Source organism: Dicentrarchus labrax, unplaced genomic scaffold, assembly GCF_905237075.1.
Source record: "Dicentrarchus labrax unplaced genomic scaffold, dlabrax2021, whole genome shotgun sequence".
NCBI classification, from domain to species: Eukaryota; Metazoa; Chordata; class Actinopteri; family Moronidae; genus Dicentrarchus; species Dicentrarchus labrax.
Genome location: NW_026136711.1, coordinates 7,342,603 through 7,362,069, shown reverse-complemented (window position 1 = coordinate 7,362,069; position 19,467 = coordinate 7,342,603). Strand labels below are relative to the sequence as shown.

The following is a 19,467-nucleotide window of genomic DNA, read 5'->3' as shown; positions in this document are numbered from 1 at the left end:
TTAAACATCGGTGTAGTAGCGTACTTCCAACGTGAATGGGACAGGCGGAGTAGTGATGCGTATAACACTCTAAGCTGTAAAATGTGACGTTTAGGGGGAGAAAAGGAAGCGCTATGACTAAATTAAGAAATTATTCTAATAATTGCCTTAAACACAAAGAGATTTGTCCTCTTTGTTTTACTTTGTCACAAATTAACTAAGCAAAACGCAAAATAAATATTCCGCTGTTACAATGGTATTTTTGTCAAGATGGTGCATTAAGGTACGTGAATGCATCATGCCCTCTAGCGCATGCCAAAACAATCAAAAGTCCAAACATATAGTCCCTTTCTTTCTTTCTGTAAAACCAATAGCCATAATTAACTTAACCAATAATTAGTGCTGAAATAATTAACCAACTGAAATAAAAATAATGGATTGATTTATGATTTATAACTGATTTATAGTTTGGGGATGATTTTTATTTGAACAAAAATACCAAATTTGCTGGTTCTCTCTGATATCATTTGAAAATGAAGAACGTTGGCTTTTGGAGTGTTGCTCAGGCAACAACAAGCAATATGAAATTAGGGATATTGTGATGGGAATTTCTCTCTTGTTTCTAACATTTTTAATAGACTAAACTAATCTCAAACAAAAATCAACAGATTTATAGCTAATATAAAATGACTGTTATGCGGCTTTGAATGCTATGTATGTATAATGTGTTTCACTAACCCCAAATTAATCAACATAAATCATTTTCTTTTGTATGTGTATAAACCTTATTTTACCTCAGATAGGCTTGCACTCATGACCCAGCAGAGGGTGCACAAGTACAGCATCTCAAAGACATAAGGAATGAAAAGCTGTATGCTTCTGCCCGGGTTTTGATCTCAGTTTTGTTGCTACAATAGCAGTCTTGGCTTTGCAGTCGTATGCTTTAAAATGCCTCTTGCTGAGCTACATACTGAACACAGCAAGTAAGACTGTGTTAATGTACAACAGAGCCAATAATTGTGGTTTACAGTTTAACCCTGTCAGATATACGCACTGTGTTTGGCAGCTGGTGGTAGGAGTGTTATTGGTAGTGATAATGAAGACAAAGGTAGGGCATGAGACTGCTATTCTTTAGCTACTGAAAAGGCATAAGTAAGTGGATATAGGCCTCCAGCAATTCAGCACCCACCCACACACAGTCTCTCAGTTGCCACCTCCTGCAATGTGGCTCATCAGTTCAAATGCTGGCCAAAAAAACAGAAATGTAGTGTAAAACATGCAGATGGAAGCTTAGCCTGTCAGAAATAGGCCTATTCAAATGATACATCTGTTATTTGTAATTTCGTGTGCAAAAGTGCAGCAAGGGACCCACTCAAACCCATTAAAACACAAATAAAGTAAGCTGGATATTTCCCTCGGGTACCTTCCATCTAGGGCCATAACTTGAGAGAGCTTGCCTGTTGCAGTGTGCAGAGGCAGGCAACTTCACAGTCCTCACAAAATTAGATAACAGGCGAGGAACTATTTATCACAAGGGATTGAAGTTGTAGCTCTTGCATAATGACATTAGCTTTTTGAGCAATGTCACCACTGGGATCATTTCAGCATTTGTGGTATGACTACATGTGTTGCAACAAAACAACTACTTTTACTTTTACCAGTGCAGAGGTTCAGCAACGGGGAGACCAGGAGGAATAGACACATTTTATTGGTCTCTGGTCACTGCTGACCATCAGCTGTAAAACCTGACTCTTCCTTGTATCCTAGTAACCTGAGTAACACAGCCAAAATATCTAGAGTATCAACAACATTAAGCGCCTGCTGACTGTTTTGGATAAGACATCTGTATAAATCCATATAGACTATACACATCCTGCCTTTTAAAAACATTTGATCTGAGTCAGTCTTTAAAAGCATCCCTGAAACTCTGCTTCCACCCTGCAGGACTGTGAGCTCTATAAGGGCGGTAGAAAACATGCGTGGTAGGTGGTGTCTTGTTACCATGTCAACACAAAGCATGCTCTCAGTGGACCAGCCTGCAGTTGCCTTGGAGACCAGTTAGAGTCTGAAGCAGTGAAATGATATGAAAACTATTTGTTTTCTTTCAGCAGATGTCATCTGATAATTGCACGGTCGATCCCACACAATGACATACTGTTCAAAAAATCTGAGCTTTGAAAACATCACTTTTATCAGAGGCATTGAGAGTAGAAATACTTTTTTCAATCTGGTTTTTAAATAGTTTTGTATTAACGCAGCAGTAGGTAACATTTATAAAAAATTACTTTTTGTCATAACAATCAGAACCAAGAAAGATATAAAGACACTTTGGGAATGAGACTCAACAATCAGCTATCTCTCTCGGCTCTGATTGGTTGTTTTCGTTCAGGCCCGGTGGATTCCTGCAAATGCCATTAAGAACACTAGGAGGAGCCAGAGGAACCTGATTATTTCACAGATTATCTGTCTCATGTTCTACTGTCAGGATATAGTGAAAGAAATAGTTTTTTATAAAAATTAACAATTGGCCGTTTGTAAACCTACAGAGAATTATCATCGGACTCTGCAGTTACTCAGCTCTATGATGCTTTTTGGTTTTAACACCTGCAACTTTACTATTTTAGTTCAGTCTCATTGCTTTCATCAGCAGCGTTTTCAGCAGCAGCAGGCAGAGCTGGTGGAAACCAAAAGAGAGCTAAAAGGAAAAATTCTGATTTAGAAATTCATCAGGTGGCCACATTTATACTTCAAACGAATGCAAATGTTACTTTGTATCTTGCACAGAACAAAGGAGGACTGGAGCACACACTGATTAATTCACAGTCTTTAATTTTGCAGACAGACTAAGGTTTCATGTATGGCGATTCTTTTGACTGATTTTGCGATATTCACAATTTTTGTGGGAATGATCATTTTTTAATCACAAATGTAATTTTCATTGAAAAAACTATTCAAATCATGATGATCTATTTAGGTCTGCACTAAACAAACATGTTTTCTGACATCTAGAGAACAAGATTTGTAGGTCAGGGCACATTTTAGCTTCATCAATAAATTACAGCTTCTGTGATTTGCACATTGCACTTTTTGATAATATTTTGATTAATTGTGCAGCCCTAGTTTCAGGGCTAAAATGGACAAAGACATGAGACAAAAAAAAATATTGTCAACTTGTTTAATTTGTTTTTAATGCCATCATGGACTGTAAAAAGTAGCAATAGTAAGTCCAGTCACAGGTCAAACAAATAAAGTGGTTGTGTATTAGCTGTATAACTCTCAGGCCAGATTTCAGGGGGCAGGTGGTCCGGGAGCCAAGAATGGAGCTGCGTGTGTATAGAAAGGAAGGGGAAATCCCAGGGCATCACGTGGAACGCTGGAAAAGGTCTTTGGAGTAGAGGAAAATACATGGACTGGGAGAAGTCAAAACACGGCTGGAAAGAAGAGAGAAGCAAATGATTACTTTACATGGTACAATTAAAGAAAATTTGATTTGGTTTAACTGTACCTTTTGAGAGGAAGTGATCACATGTTTGTTTACTGGTTTACGTTCTTCAGGACTTTTCAGATTCCTGAGTGAAACAGAGCAATATAATCAGTATTCTGTGTCTTAAATCCACACTTGCTGGTTAAAACTAGCAACAATAAATGCAGCAAAGAAGTCTCAGTACAAATGAGACATTGTGATTTAAAAAAAGGGCTTCTGTGTAAGCACGTGCAGTGTGAACTGGGGTACCCCTGCAAAATGATACATATTGTAATGGGGGCTGTGGTTGGAGGTGGGAAATTCACTACAGCCACTCACAACTCATCCATTTGTTCTCTGCCTGAGAGAGTGAGAACAGTGCACGTGCAGCCAAGCAGCCACATCAACATCAGTTTTGCTGCACCCTTGTATATGTGGGTGTATGAAATCCAGTGTGTGGGAGGAAGTAGGTAGGTGGGGGAGCGAGTATATAAGTGAGCCAGAAGTCAGGTACTGCCTCAAAATGTTGATGCCAAAGTCAGTCAGTCAGTCAGCTAACGTGACTGTTGAAGGTAGGCTTGTCTCTGTCATTGCACTTCCTCTGCCAGGCGGTTGCTTTCACTTCTGCACAACACAATATTAGCCTTAAATCCTTCCATCTGTGCTCAGGGCCTCTCCGCTCTTTCACTCCTGCTGATCATTCTGTGTAATCTATGTTTTCAACTTGTCCTCCGGAAGTCTTTGTTTGACAGCCACACACCCACCCAGCCAGCCCTTCTCCTTCCCTCACTCTCCTCCTCTCTGCCTCGCCACTTTCATAGTGCATCTTTTCTCTCATTTGCATTTGTTCCGCTTCCTCGTGACAAGAAACAGTTCACGTCAAAGAGCTGTGCGAGAAAATCAGGTTGGAGAGGGACAAACGGCCTGGATGTCAGAGCAGATTGAAAGGAGCAGGTTCCCTGAGAATGATGCTGTTAGTAGAGGACTTTCCTAGCTGGATAATTGTTGCTGATTGAACTGCAAAGCAAGAAGGTAAGAGACTTCTGTTGGGTTTTTTTAAACTGTTGCGCCTGAGTTTCGGCCTAGTAGCGGCATGTCCTGGCTTCTTGTAGTGATATTCTTACCTACACTGTGTTATGGCATCACCATCAGATATTTCCTCTTTTCAAACGTTAATTTTATGAAGTCAGAACAATAGTTGGAAATTAGAAAAATAGAGAGCAGATAAGATGAAAGAAAACATTTTTTTCATTATGACACATGAAATCTAGAAAGTCGTCCTTTTAATTTACTTTTTTTATGCTACCCATTTATGCTGATGCTTGTTCTCACTACAAGCAGAAGCTGACCTCTTTTTAATCTCATTCTACCCCGGACATACTTGTGTGCAATTTTAAACTGACTACAAGTGCTTGTAGAAAAACAAAACGTGTGTGTATGACATATTTACATAGCAGTAAGGAAGTGAAAGCAAAGTACAGCAATGGTGGATTTAAGTCCCAGAGTAAATAAAGTTTTAAAATTAAAATACGCTCTTCATTTTAACCCAGAACTCACTTGAACATGAACAGAAAGAAACTTTCCTCAGCTCACGGCACCACAAAAAGTATCTGACGTGGGCGTGCTCATGTTGTACAACTAACAAAGAGTGTGCTCCATGCCAACTGTACCTCTGTGGGAGAATTATGCAAAATCACAATACATGCAGCAGAGCATCACAGCAACAGGAAATGAAATTTGCTTGACCTAATATGAAACTATTCATCTTTTCATGTAGGTGGCTTTGCGCTTTGATTAGATTATCATACAAAAATGACAGTCTGTCAGGAGACAAAGCCGCCACATGCTACTGTGAACATCAAGGGTACGCCATTTAATTGGTGTAGACTGGTGACAGAGGCAACAGCTAATGTCAGCAGACACGTTTCATTTGGGGAGATAAAAGCCTCTGCTGTACTGTATGAGTATCTGATCTCACTCCCTCACCCCTCTCCTGATGTGAGTCACTCCCCTACGTCACCCCCTACATCTCTTTACTATATATATACATTTCTCCATGTTTTTGTCTCATATGTGTCCACTGCCCGCATGCATATATACATATCTTAAGAGCTGATTCCTGCATCACATGCTCTTGAAATTAAACAGCAGAGATTTCAATTCCTCTACTTTCTCTGCGTGCTGTAACCATGGGTATTATTGCTCATCACCAAAATAATATCACTGAGCTAGATATAGATGTGCTTTTATGTTGTTGTTTTAGAATTGTGGACATCATCTCCCTGCATTTTATAACCGTGCAAAAGCCAAAAAGGATTCATTGTTTTATTAGCCATCTGTCCTAAAGGGTACTGCATATCTGTCATCATTTACTGCTTTATTCATTGCTATGCTCCTTTTTCTGTTCCACTGGCACAATAAAAATTCTAGAGGAATGAGCTCTCATTTTAGACCCCAAAACATCCAAGCTCAAATAGACAGATCTGCCCCGTTTAATCTGAGGCAAAGCAGAGGTCTAATGCAAACTGTTCTTATCTTACAGGTAATTAGAGTCCTGGCACTGGTACATCACGACAGCAGCAGTGTTACCATGGAGACTGGCAAGCCAGGATTGGCGAGTGCTCCAGTGCACATCAACTCCGTTGCAGCGCAGACAGAGAAAAGGATGGACATCCAGGCCCCGCTGACGGCTGTTTACATCCACACAGTGCCTGCTCTACCAGCGCAGCCTTACCCACATCCTCCTCCAGCTGCCCGGGAGCCAGCCACACTCCATCTGGCCATGCCGCCGCTTTACTCCAAGGAGACGCTTCCTTTCCTGACACTCCATATTGCTGGTGGGCTGCAGTCTCAGCCAGGATTGAGTCTGGCAGCTGCTTCTCCTGCAGCCAGACCCAAGTCAGCAGGAAAGCACGTGTGTCCTCACTGTGGACGAGACTGCATGAAGCCCAGTGTGCTGGAGAAGCATCTCCGCTGCCACACCGGGGAGCGGCCCTACCCCTGCACTACTTGTGGAATTTCTTTCAAGACTCAGAGCAACCTCTACAAACATAAGCGTACTCAGGCTCATGCCCGCCTCTCGTCTGAGTCAGATCAGAGCAGCCTGGGCAGCCTAGACAGCATGTCCAGCTCCAGAGAGACTTGTACCTCCAGTTTGTCTCTGGACGAGTCAGGCAGCATGGAAAAGGATGCCACTTTACCTGTTGCTGAGATCACCTGTCCAGTCAGCACTGTTAAGGTCTACTCTGTAAATATGCATGGTTCTGTCAGGGAACAGAATGAGCTGACGCCTGCAGATCATAAGGCCAAAGAACCAAATGAAAGTGCAAAGGTCACAACAGCAGGTGAAAAACAGAGGATGGAAAATGAAAAACCTACCCTGAGTCGACATCTTCCCCTTCAGAGACAAGAAGCCACCCTGTTCTCCAAGCAGTGGGAGAGCTCTGTATCCAGAGGAAAATCGCAGAGCCATGAGAGCACCGACTCAGGCTTCAGCGAGAGCAGTGACCACTACCCAAGCCCCGGCAGCATTTTACATGATCACAGTATGGATTCCCTCACTGAATCCACCAAGGAGCATCTTTTGGAAACCACCAACAAACAAGAACCAAGCCAAGGTGGACAGGAACAAAAAGACACTGCAAGGGAGCAGGAGCAAAAGACACTAGAGGAGCGTATATCTAAGCTGATTTCAGAGAATACAGCTGTTGTTGAGGACAAACAGCTGGAAAATGTAAGGCCACGGAAGACAGTTCTGTCAAAGCAGGGTAGTATTGACCTTCCCATGCCATACACATACAAGGATTCCTTTCACTTTGACATGAGGATTAATAAGAGTCCGAATGTTGGGTTACAAAGAAACAGGAACCCCGGCTTTTACAGCTCTGTGCCCACTCAGCACTCCACCACCACGGAGCATGCCCCCTTAACCCGCAGCAACTCCCTCCCTTTCAGCGTTACCCTCCTACAGCCTGAGAGGAGCACCCCAACCTCCTCTTATCAGAGTGATTATGTAACACTTGCCCGGAGGGGAAGCTCTGGGCAGATCAATCCAACAGGTTTTGCGATCAAGCCTATGAACCAGCAGTCATCCACCCACCGCCCACTGGTCCGGCAGTCAGCCGTAGACTGCAACCACGCAACAGACGGTCTCTACATGAATTCATCTGTGGAGGAGGCGTGCACCAGCAGTCTTAGCTGCGATGGGGACGGCGGTGACATTTGTGGAGAGCCAAGCAACAGAAAGTTCCGGAGGAAGAAAGCACAGAAGTTTTCCTACAACAAGTGGTACGTGTATGGGGGAGGAACTTTTAAGAAGCTCTACAATGCTGAGAAAGGGGGGGATGACAGTGTTATCAAAGGCAGGAAATGTTCAACGAACCCAGAGCCTGAGGTTGTTCAGGGCTTACAAAAAAGGTTGTCAGAGGTTCATAAGGAGACAGTGGCAACAGCAGGCTCAGCAATAAACTTCACAAGCAGCAGTGCAATAGCGTGTCATCCGGACTGCCCTCCTGCCAAACTATCCCTTGTCTCTGCTGTGGATTTTAATCTAAAAACCAGCCAGCTTCATACATCATGCAGCTCTCTCAAGAGCCCACTACGGAGAAATCTGTCTTTGTCAGTACTGCCATTACCTTTAATTGGATCACTGGTTAGCCACAAAACAGACAGCATGAGCAGAGCAGAGGATGGGAGATTGATTAATGAAGACAAACATACTGACTCCAGCTCGCAGCTCTGTGGAGCCCATATTCCCTCTGACAGGAAAAAGCCAAAAACTGATGACAAAATAATTTGCCCTCTAGAGATGGAGACCGACACAAACACACTGACTCATCCCCCTCCTTCTGTCACTGGCAGTGCACCTCAGCAGGATACAAATCTCAGTATGATCAACCTTCAAAATAATCTAAAACATACACAGCTCAAAGGAGCTATTTTCCCACCACGCATAATCGATGCAAATACATCCTCTGTTAGCACCTCACCAGCCACTTCCACCCCCTCTGCTGCCAAGACCAGCTTCCTGCCCAAATACCAGCTCAAGTTACCTAATGCTGCTGAATCTGATTCAAATCCTTCACCGCATGTTGTGGATAAACCGGCAGAAAGTGATGGCAGTAATTTCACCTCTGCTCTGTCATTTTCTCACACTGAGCAAACCCCACTCTCAGTCACAGCTTCTGAAAAGAAATGTAGTGATCCTACCATGTCACAGTTGATGCAGAGTTGTGATATCAAAAAGACAAATGTTTTCAGCTCCACACAAGGCCAGCTCCTCTTGCCTTGCACAGCCACTACCCTTTGTCAGACTCAAACATCAAGTCTCAATAAAAATGTGTCATCTAGCCTAGCTGTAGTGCACAGGCAATTTGCAGCTACCACAATAACCACAACCTGCCTACAAGATTATCATGGAGGATTATGCTGCACTTCAATACAGCCCTCACAGTCTGCAGGAGGCTTAGCACCTATGCAGTTACCCAGACCTGTTGCACCTGTGGTTGCGAATTTCCCTGCTACATCTAACATAACCACAGTAAACAATCAAACCTCTTCCACCGTCATCACAGCTGTCTCACAAGGTCAACCTAACCATAACCCTCCTCCGTCACACACACAACTCTCGCCAGCATCCGACCAGTTGAGCCCTCTAAACCGGGCACGTACCAGCTCTAACACCCCAGTTGTACCTTGTCACATTGTACCGTTTGACCAGATGCAGCCAGCTGCTCAGAATGTGTTTCATGTTCACACAGCAGACCTCCAGATCTGCCTCCAGATCATATCTGATGAGCAGCTGGCTCTCATTGAACCCCAGATTGAGAGGCAAGCTGGCAATACCCTCTCACAGAGACGTGATACGGAAGCAGTGGCCCTGGGAGGGATCCAGAATAAAGCTCAAAGCTCCATCACCATGGAAAGCAGCAGTGAGGGAAGGGACCATCAACAGCCAGGACATCAAAAGGAGTTGGACCAAAGTGAGACTTTGGAGAGAATTAAACCTTCAATGTCTGTACAGTTTGGGAAGGCAGAGCCAAATCTCCACTCAACTGAACATATAATTTCCACACAGGCTACAGTATCCAATGAATCAGAATCTAAGCCTTCTGAAGCACCAGACTCGTCACAACGCCCACACAAATACAGTCATGTAAACATGGACACAGAGACTCAGAGGGTTACAGCCAATGTTATGTCAACTGCTGCGTCACGCAAAGGTGTAAGGTCAGGAAGGGGCCAAACTTCAGAGGAGGAACATACACTTTCTCTGAACCATTGTGCTGAGGAGCAACCTTTGCCAGACAGGAGGGTCAGCCAAGGTGGACTGGTCTCTCAAACACTCTCTGGCCAACACAAGCTCAGCATGACCTCTTTCTCTCCCACTACACTAAATCAGAATAGCAAGAGAAGAGAAATACTGGGAAATGAAAGCCAACACAAACTTAAAAATCAAGGGGCCACTTGTAATGTAGGCACGATGAAAGCCAAGGGTGAAGCGTCTGCATACAAAAGCAGTAAGTTAGAAAGTGGAGAAACCCACCCCCCTCTACTGGTTGGGCTTGGTCAGGCCTCCGGTGCTGCATGTCCTGATGAACTCTCTGGCTCAGTTTCTTCATTTTCCATCAATAAATGCAAAGCTCCGAGACAGTTGGACCCACAGGCATCCATTTACTGCAGCAGTCCAGTGGAATCCACATTGTCAGAGGCTCTGAATTCATCCAAACATGCAAACATGAGATGTGACAGGGTGAGCCCTATGGACAATTCTGCCCCTACACAGGAAATGACTCTGAGTGAATCACAGAACGTAATCAGCTCATCCCACTCAGAAAAACAACTGGGTCAGTTTACTTCACTGTCTTCTAACATCCAGGTGGAAAGACCTAAAGACATCCCAGCTGTGCTTACAAGTATTCAGAGTCCTGCTGCAGGTATATATGACTATTTAAATTATATTAAGCATTCACACTGATCCCACGGATCTGAGGAATATACAGTGTAGGGTCTGTACTCCAGCACATTGGATTTAAAATGAAACTGACTATGAGGGCAAATAGCTGACTGTAAGGGTGTTTGATAGTGTTCACATACATTTCAGCTAGTGTTTATATACATTCTCCCAATTTTGCGGTATGTAGCAATGACCTTAAACAGCAAAAACAACACACAAACAAAATAAAACGGAATTACCATGGCCCCAGGCCACCAAGGACCACTAAAGCCCCAGGTTCACTGTATACGGTTGGTGGTAATTTGGGCCTTTAATCAGGTCCTCTGTTATTACAAAACCTTGAGAATCTTGAGTGCTCGATGTCAAAACTAGTTTAATATCTTCGTTAAGTTTAGAGTGAGAGGATACACAGTACAGAGAGAAAGTGGTGGTGTCAACAGGGGCCTGAAGTAATTGTAAATCCCCCAAAGATTTTCCCCAAAAAATAAATGTTTTAATAACTCTTATCCTAATTTGTACAACACATTTACTTGTAAAAAGGGCCACAGTTGCTGTTCATCTGGTGTGGATGTGAACATCCATAGGCTCTTTCACCTCATAGTTGTTGTTTAGGTTCAGGAGTACAGAGACAACACAACAAAAAACATGTCTGAGTGAATACTTATGTACATGCTGCAGTGCGATTGATGGCAGAAACAATTTTTTACCACAAGATGGCAGTATGTGCTCACCAATTTGCAGAGTGAAGTCTTGTCTGAAAGGTTTTGTGTATGGCAGAATAACTAAAAACCCACAATTGATGTGGAGGTCTTTTTGGTCTTTATAGAAAAGAAATGCACTACCAGGAATTATAATTATAGACAAAATAATTAAATGGCAGTATTCTTAAATTTCTCATGGCGAAATGAAATCATGGTCAAAGCAGTTCATATGGCTTTTATTCTGAGCTATCTATTGTGAAATGTAACCTGCCTCACATGAATTATTTTAAAGTGTCATTCGACTCCACTCTTTAAGCTACAGACGGTTACAAAGTTAGGATAAACAAAAGGGCTGGCACTCATTGGCGTCCATCCACTGCCTCCTGCCTGCCTAACTGAAACAACAACCCTAGTTTCTAGTTCCCATGGTAGTCCTGAACAATTAGTTCACTGTAAATAACATTTTCTGTAGATTATCATTAGTTATGCCAGGTTAGGGATTACTTGCCACTAGTTTTCTGTAGCACTATGGAGGTCATTGATGGAAAACATTAAGAGGAGTGTGAGGAGGAGGGCTGGCGCTGGTCCATGTGAGTTTTCTTACAGCACTATGTACTGAGAGTTTGCCAGACCAAAGATGCTAATTATAGAAAGTCTATAGCTCATTTGTTTTTCTTCAAGACAATTGCTGTTATTGTATACCCTCCACTGCATATTATATCCGACCACATAATTCCATGTGTATATCACAGCAATATGTATCCCACCAGAAAAAATGGCTACATCATTTCCTTTAATTTGGTTGATGGGCTGGTGACACGCACATTACTTTGAAAAGATTATATATTATTATTATAATAAATTTTTTCAAGAATATTTTCGGTATCCAAAAGTCAATGTAACCACCAGCTATTGTTTATACATTCAGGGCTTTACATAAGATGTATAATCTCCACCTTGGTTTTCAGGCAAGTTAAAACTGACTGATAAACATAAACATTGAGATACACTGATCCTAAAGAAAACCTTTTCTTTCCCTAGGGCTCATAGAGGGAGACTCCCTGGCGGGGTGTGCAGACCAGAAGGAGCCGCAGATGTGGGGACATGGGGGGACCCCAGAGCAGCCAGACAGCACAGACTGGAGGCCAAAGCAGAGCCAAGAGGCTGGAGAGACAAACCACCAGCGTGTGGAGGGGCAGGGTGGTGGGGGTGTGGTGGGTGAGGATAAGAACAGAGGAATCGAGACAGCTGAGGAGCCAGGACAGCCGGGCAAGGCCGATTCTAACTGCAGATACACGTATTTACAGGACGTGACAAAGCCAGAGGTGAGACTGAATGCATTTATTCATGGCTCACAACTGAGCCATTCTAAGCCCCGCCCCTTTGTGCTCTGTGCTCCAATAACAGTTGTATTGTATTTTGAGGTAATGTTAGCAAAACGTAAACTTACTCGGTAACTAACCAACGACTTATGTAAATTAGCTAACTAGTTAGCTAGCGTTTTCCTAACATTGACTTTCAGATGTAACTAGCTAGCTAACAATCGATTTAGATTGGCTAGCTAATTAGCTAGCGTTTTTCTAACATTAGCTAACTTAAGGTTTATCTTCTAACTGTCGTCAAAATGTGACTGCTTTTTCAACATAGATTAGCCTAGCACATAGTATATCTCAGTACAGGACAGGAGAAAGTTGAGGTTCTGACTAAGACTTGCTCAACTGTTATTGGAGAATAGAGCGAAGAGGGGTGGGACTTAGGAATTAGGTCAACTCTTGCGGTTTTAGTGATTACATTCCACAGTGGTACATTTAAAAGCCTCCCTCCAGTCAGAATCAGTCTTCTTGTTCCTACAGTGTGGTGTCTGATCTTCACTGTGCAGAATGCTGTATGTGCAGAGTTTGACACTAGAAGGATGTTTTCAAATTCATCTGCTGAAAGAGGAAAGTTTCTCTCTGCTTTTTGAAAACCTGCCTAGCAGCATGATTTGTGGCATTGCAGTCATGAAGTCAGTCCTGGTCCAGTATGCAACTTGTGCAGTGTGATGTAGAACCATGAAGAAGACACCAGCGCAAATCCGCTGAGAATGGACTTTACAGTGAAGTAGGACAGTGGCTTTCAACCTGGGGTATGGGGACTTACAGGGGTCCTTGAGTGGGTTGTAGGGTCCCCAACAAAAGGAGAAATAGAATATTTTTTATCTTTTTTGGAAGTTGAGGCAGAAGGAGTAGCCTTCTTTTTAAGAATTTGAATGTGGAAAAGACATATCAAACACACAGTATTGTCTATGGTAGACAGTACTGTGGTATAAATATTTTCAGAGGGTGTCTTTAAAAAGTTCACAGACAAATGACTGTACAGCTCAGACACAACAAGTAAACAGATCAAAATTAAATATGAGATACTTAATATCAGTAACTTTGATCTATCTGACCAACTCCCTTCACAAATATATCTACACTTACACATAAACCCCCTCTCAAACTAAACACATGCAACAGAGGAATGTCACACAAGTGTCACAAAACAGGCTCAAAATGTACAAGATTCTTTCCAATTCAGCATATTTTCTAAATACCTTTTATTGTTTTAATTATTCTTAAACTCTAAATCTTTCCACAAATCCCCCACCAGCAGATATATTCAGACTATCTTGATCTGGGGATCATGTGGAAGCAGGTTGGAGGCATAATGGCTTGTTGCGTCACCGAATTGTTTTTCATTTCTTAAAGACATTTACCAGGAAAATAGAGATACCCGAGCCAGATTGTAGCACAACAAATAAAAATAAAACGCCCGAGATGTGTCGAACAGAAAAAACAAGATTTACACAACATAACAAATATGCTAAACAAAAATGTATATTACAGAGCCACACACGGTGGTAAATCAGATATAAATTACGAGGCTTTGTGAGGCTTTTGCCAAAGTTTAAAACATCAGCAATCCATTATAACACTGCCAGAAGTAGGCAGCTGACAGCAGTTACATTGGCATAATTCTGTTTTATGGCAGAATCTCTTCCATATGATTTCGAACTTCAAGGTGCATAATGAATAGCTGAAGGGCAGTGCTTGGAACAGCTGAATGCTCCACCAATCTAACATCCCCCTATGATGATTTTATCATAATTCACAACTCACTGGACACAAGAAGCTGGTATGCCAGCAATGCAGGAAGCTAATGGGGAGGTTCAATGGAGGGAGGACAATGACTGTACTATTATGGTGGTCATGTTCCTTCTCATTTCTTCTTTCATTAACAGGGAGAAGACAGAAAGGCCAAGGCAGATTCCTTTAAAAACTCTTGGCTATCGGAGCAGCATCTACAGCATCTTCCCCAGTCACACTCTGGAATGTCTGAGTACCCTCAACAGAGCGCTCAGCAAGCTCCGAGCACGTCAAATAACCTTCATCTACCTGCCAGCAGAGAGACTAGCCTTTTCGATTCTCCACAGCCCCCGATGGAAATGAACAACTTCTATTTCTCACAACGGCACTGGGAAAGCAGCATCCATAACCAACGAACACAGATCTTATTTGAGTCAAGTCAACATGTCAAAGCACAGGGCCAATTAACAGAAACACAAAATGCTTTTTCACGAACTGAGTCTGGCCCTCAACAGACATTTTCACACCAGGACCAAAAACAGGAAGGAAATCAAGGAAATCCAGCAGGCCACGACATCCCAGCAGTAACCTGTACGTTAGGCAATCACAAAAGCCTCTTGCCTGATGTCAAAACACTGTCCTCCACACACCTCGGCCAAGTTTCTTACTCTGTTCAAGTGAGTGGAGCTGCTCCTGGATTGGCAGGGGACACCCAAGCCTCAAACATGCTGGATAACAATACTCTACTGCCATTAAAGCCTTTTACATACCCCGAACATGCTGATTACCCAGACACCAAGGATAAGGCTCCAAATGACTACACGGGTCAGAGCAGTAACTCTGGAAGACCTGACATTACCAACAAATACCAGTCTTTTTTGTTTGCTGGCCAGCTTCAGGGCTACCAGCCGTCAGAGTGTCTGAGCGGTGGAGTGAGGGCTGTGCAGAGCTGCCAGGACTACACAGAAGACACCAGCAGTAGTGACGATGAAGGGAAACTCATCATCGAGCTTTAGGCGAACACACACATACATATTAAATCTTGCTGTAGATATCTTTTTTTCAGAAATAGGCAGAAATATAATAATAATAGAGTTAAGTTAGTGGGCAGAGCCAAACAGCCACATGTAGTTAGCCCTCATGATTTCTTTGGTTTTAATTACAAATGATACATTAAAGGTCCAGTGTGTAACATTTGGGACAATGTATTGGCAGGAATGGAATATAATATTCATAGGTATGTTATGTGTATAGTCACCTGAAAATAAGGATAATTGTTTGTGTTTGTGTTATCTAAGAATGAGCTGTTTTTAATCAAACAGAAGTGTGTCATGGGCTGCATTCTTTCTTATGGCAGCTGCTCAGTGGCGTATGAAGCCAGGAAAGTTTGATTTGCTGGTATAAAATTACCGGATCTTCAGCAAGCGCAATAGAAACTTTCTCTGGCCAAGGACTGCTAACTTCCGGTTTAGCCCTCGAGCTAACTCGAACGGAGATAAAATGATTTAATCGGGTGGCTCTTCTGGACTTTACAAATATTGTCGAACCAAATGGATGAAATTCTGATAAAATGAACAAATTGCATCCACTGTTTTAAAGCCGATTCTCTCACAATTTAAGCGTATAAAATTGGCTTCAAAGCCCGGTGCTCTTCCTGGGGAACTGGGAGTGAGTCCTCTTGTACGGAGGTCGCCATGTTGAACTGCCATATTTCTACAGTAGCCTGGAATGGGCAAACCAAACGCCTTTTGCATTTTTCATGAGTTTCGCTGCCACTATAGCTTCTCCTACACACTTGGAACGGGAAGGTGATGTATGGGGGTTGTAATCAGCAACTACACCACTTGATGCCACTAAATCTTACACGCTGGTCCTTTGTTCTTTATTCCTTAAATTGGATCCAATTTATTGGATATCATTGTGAGTATCAATAAAACAGAATAGAAAGTAAGCTAAATATAAAACTTTAGTGAAAATATTCTACATATGAAAGTAGCCTAAAATGTAAACAAAAACAGAACACACACAACACCAAAACAATAAATATACCGTGAGCACCAAAAAGGTTACAAAGCAGCAAAAGCAAAATAATAATGAATAATAATGGATAATGAAAAGCGGCCAAGTAGAAAAACTGCTCACGTCAGCCTCCTGGTTGTAATTCCAAGTCTGACTGTTGAATTTGAGCAACGATATCTCCCACATGAAAAGAACCACAGAAATCAATGAACCAGGCAGTCACAAAACAGCTGCAAAACCACTACTGCTGGCAGCTACATCCAAATAAAATCCAGCAAGACAAATGCCGTCAATGACCATCATTAAAAAGCAGCAATACACTGCTTGTATCTGGTTTCACTTGATAACAAACAACGGTAATATAACTTGTGTTTACCTGGTGTGTCTACAAAGCGGAAACACTCCCAAGTGGAAATAACTGGAGGTTTTCCCATCACTCCTATTGTGCTGACATGGTGTGAATGCACTATGACACATGCAGGGACTTGCCTGCAATGACCACAATTCCCTGGCTTCATTGAAACTCTAAATATGGTAGAAGAATGGAACAAAAATGGTACATTTACTTTCATTTTTGACCATGTCAGTCTACATTGAGTGCCAGCAGGTTAGCTCAGGGAGTTTGTTTTAGTATGCTAGCTTAGTTAATAAGCTAAAGAAAGTAAAGTCTGTGTTCGCTTTAACTGAATGAAGGCCCCCAACTCACAACCTGATAATACCTGAAAATGAACTGTTACCATTTAGGAATTACTGGAACAGCATGGGTATTTTTTGTGTTAGCAGCTAACATATTAGCTCCCTCATGTCTTATTTTGCGTGGTGTGATGAGTGTCGACAGACACGTTGTGGCCCTTTCTGCTATTTAACCCAACCAGTTACATTAGTTCTGCCCCAAAGAAATGTTGGACTTCCGTTCTGCTCACACACGCTTACACACACATAGGTTACCACAGTTTGTGTCTACCTTCCCACACCCACTCTCTCCCCATTCTCTCTCACAAACTGCAGTCTGTATCCCTCTGCAACCTTCACAGACAACACCTGTGGGTGTGAATCATGTACACATGCTGCCAAATATCCATTGAGTTGATCTCTGCTGTCAATCAGATCACCCAGGTGAAGCAGGCATTGGCTGGAGGGGCATGACCCTGTTCCAAGTCTGGGTTGTGTGATGAGTCAGCAGTTATGAAAAAGCACAGGAGCCCACAAGAACAGGAAATGGGTGCATGTGAAAATTTTTGTACATAAATCCTCAATTACAGCTCACGCTGACTTGGAACTCTCAGCCTATTAGTGGTCATAAAACATTTTAATGCATCTGTTCAGGCTTGTTTGGGTTTACATACTGTTTGACACAGAGGGAGGGCAAGGGCACAAAATGTTTTCTTTGTCAAGTTACAAACTGAATTATTATAATTATTGTGTTACACATATTATATTTGTTTTGTTTTCTAATTTTTATATTCTTGTTACTGATTACACATTAGTAAGCATAACTGACAAAACAAATTATGTCATCTCAGATTTATTGAACATTTTGTGTTTTCAACCGTTTGAACAAGAGGTAAATTAAACCATACTCAAAACCTTTTTCCTGGTCTGATTGTGTGAGTTTGTTCTTGGTGGTTTATAGATGCTGCAGTGAGTGGTCCTGAAGTAGATCAGGATCCTGCAACTGACAGACACTCAGCTCTAAAATAAACCTCCTATAAAGTCATGTAAGCAAACAGTAGTTTACACATCCAGCAGACACAACATTAGCATTTATTTGGAGTCCTGTGTGTGGCCAGCGGATGAAGTGGGATGAGGTTCTGGTCCAGGAGTGTTCCTCATTCATATAGTCAGTGTTCTAGAAACACAGGACTTACCAGCTATGTAAAGGTCATACAGATTTAAGGTTCTGTTCTGTTGATATTGTGCATGGCTCTGCTACACTAAATGAAACGGAACCTTAAATTAGTATAATTGGTAACGCCTGCATTTACCCTACTATTTCATGTCAAAATGGCTGCTGTGAAAAAGGTCTATTGGAAAATGTTTGGGCAGGGACTTTCAAAAAATACTTGGCAGGTGATTGGATTATTTGTCTATCACAGGAGACGTTCAAACAATCAGATCAACAAACCATTTAACACAGTCAAACTCTTACTGAAGCCAGTCGCGAGAAAAATGTAAACATCTTTTTTAACGAGAAAAGTCCTCAGTGCCATTATTTGTTCTTCTTTTAATAAAGAAATACTCTCCAGTTCTGATATAACTATGCTGGCAGCATCTACACTAGCCTCTTTAGCAGCTGGCAAAACAGTCACTTCTCACACACGTTTCACACAACAAGCGTTAAACCACAGCCATAGCTCATACTGTAGCTGCCAGTAGTTCCTCAGAGGACGCTGACTGGTCTGGTACCAGTGTGGTTTGATACAAGTGCACAGCCTGAAGCCTGGATTCTTATATGATTTTGTGATGTCCAGCTGCCCCGCAAAGTTAGCCATTAGTAGCACATGTAACAGAATTTTAAGCATCGTAATTGAATGTCTGTCAAAATGAACCTTCGTAGTTGTTGTTAAAATATTCCCTGAACACTGGACATAAAATACCTGTATCTGGAAAGATCCAATGGTATCCAAGCTTATGGAAATGTATCCATATCTGCACATCATATCATCTAACAACAAAGTAAAACTGTCAGACTTTCTGGAACAGGGCCACCTGAAATAGCTACCCCCCCCCCCCTTTGCAAAAATATATCCCCTGTCCTTTTAGCTGTTTTGGTCCCTTCCAACTTCCAAGAACATTTTATTTTTCGTTGTAAGTCTTTTTTTTACCAGTCAGTAGCTAACTTTGGTGCCGTTTGGTGCTGGATAGGTAGTGTATAGTCACTTTTGGGGTGCTTTTTTGTTGCTGAAAACAGCTGCCTGCTGCAGCGTTAGATGAGAGCAGAAAGACAAAAAATTACAGTAAATGTGTCATAAAACCAAAACAACAATCAAGAAAAGGTAAAAAAAACTTCATAGAGGGAGAGAGTTCAGTGACCCCTTTCACATCATTTAATGTATTATTAATGCATAGAGCATTATTAGTGCATTATAGTTAGTTTAAAGGGCCAAACAGCTGAACAATCAGAGTCAAGAAAGACAGTTGATGGTTGAGTCTTAGGGTATCAAATACAGACGCTTTGGGACTCTGGGAATGAGACTTAACCATCAACTATCTTCAAGCTTCCAACCCAAAGTGTTAGATTGT

The 19,467-nt window shown here is 42.1% G+C and overlaps 1 protein-coding gene across 1 annotated transcript; it reads left to right on the top strand.

Annotated features, from left to right (window-relative positions):
• Nucleotides 1-4,334: 4,334 nt before the first annotated feature.
• On the top strand, nucleotides 4,335-17,814 carry znf831 (zinc finger protein 831). The gene is made up of 4 exons (XM_051414893.1): nucleotides 4,335-4,474; nucleotides 5,985-10,377; nucleotides 12,140-12,423; nucleotides 14,361-17,814. Exons 2-4 carry the CDS (start codon nucleotides 6,033-6,035, stop codon nucleotides 15,219-15,221), a joined length of 5,490 nt encoding a protein of 1,829 aa, XP_051270853.1. The 5' UTR covers nucleotides 4,335-4,474; nucleotides 5,985-6,032; the 3' UTR covers nucleotides 15,222-17,814.
• Nucleotides 17,815-19,467: the final 1,653 nt, after the last annotated feature.

Coding starts and splice junctions, on each gene's coding strand:
- znf831 (XM_051414893.1), top strand. CDS start 6,033: ATGGAGACTGGCAAGCCAGGATTGGCGAGTGCTCCAGTGCACATCAAC. Junction 10,378..12,139: donor TATTCAGAGTCCTGCTGCAG/GTATATATGACT, acceptor TTCTTTCCCTAG/GGCTCATAGAGGGAGACTCC. Junction 12,424..14,360: donor AGGACGTGACAAAGCCAGAG/GTGAGACTGAAT, acceptor TTTCATTAACAG/GGAGAAGACAGAAAGGCCAA.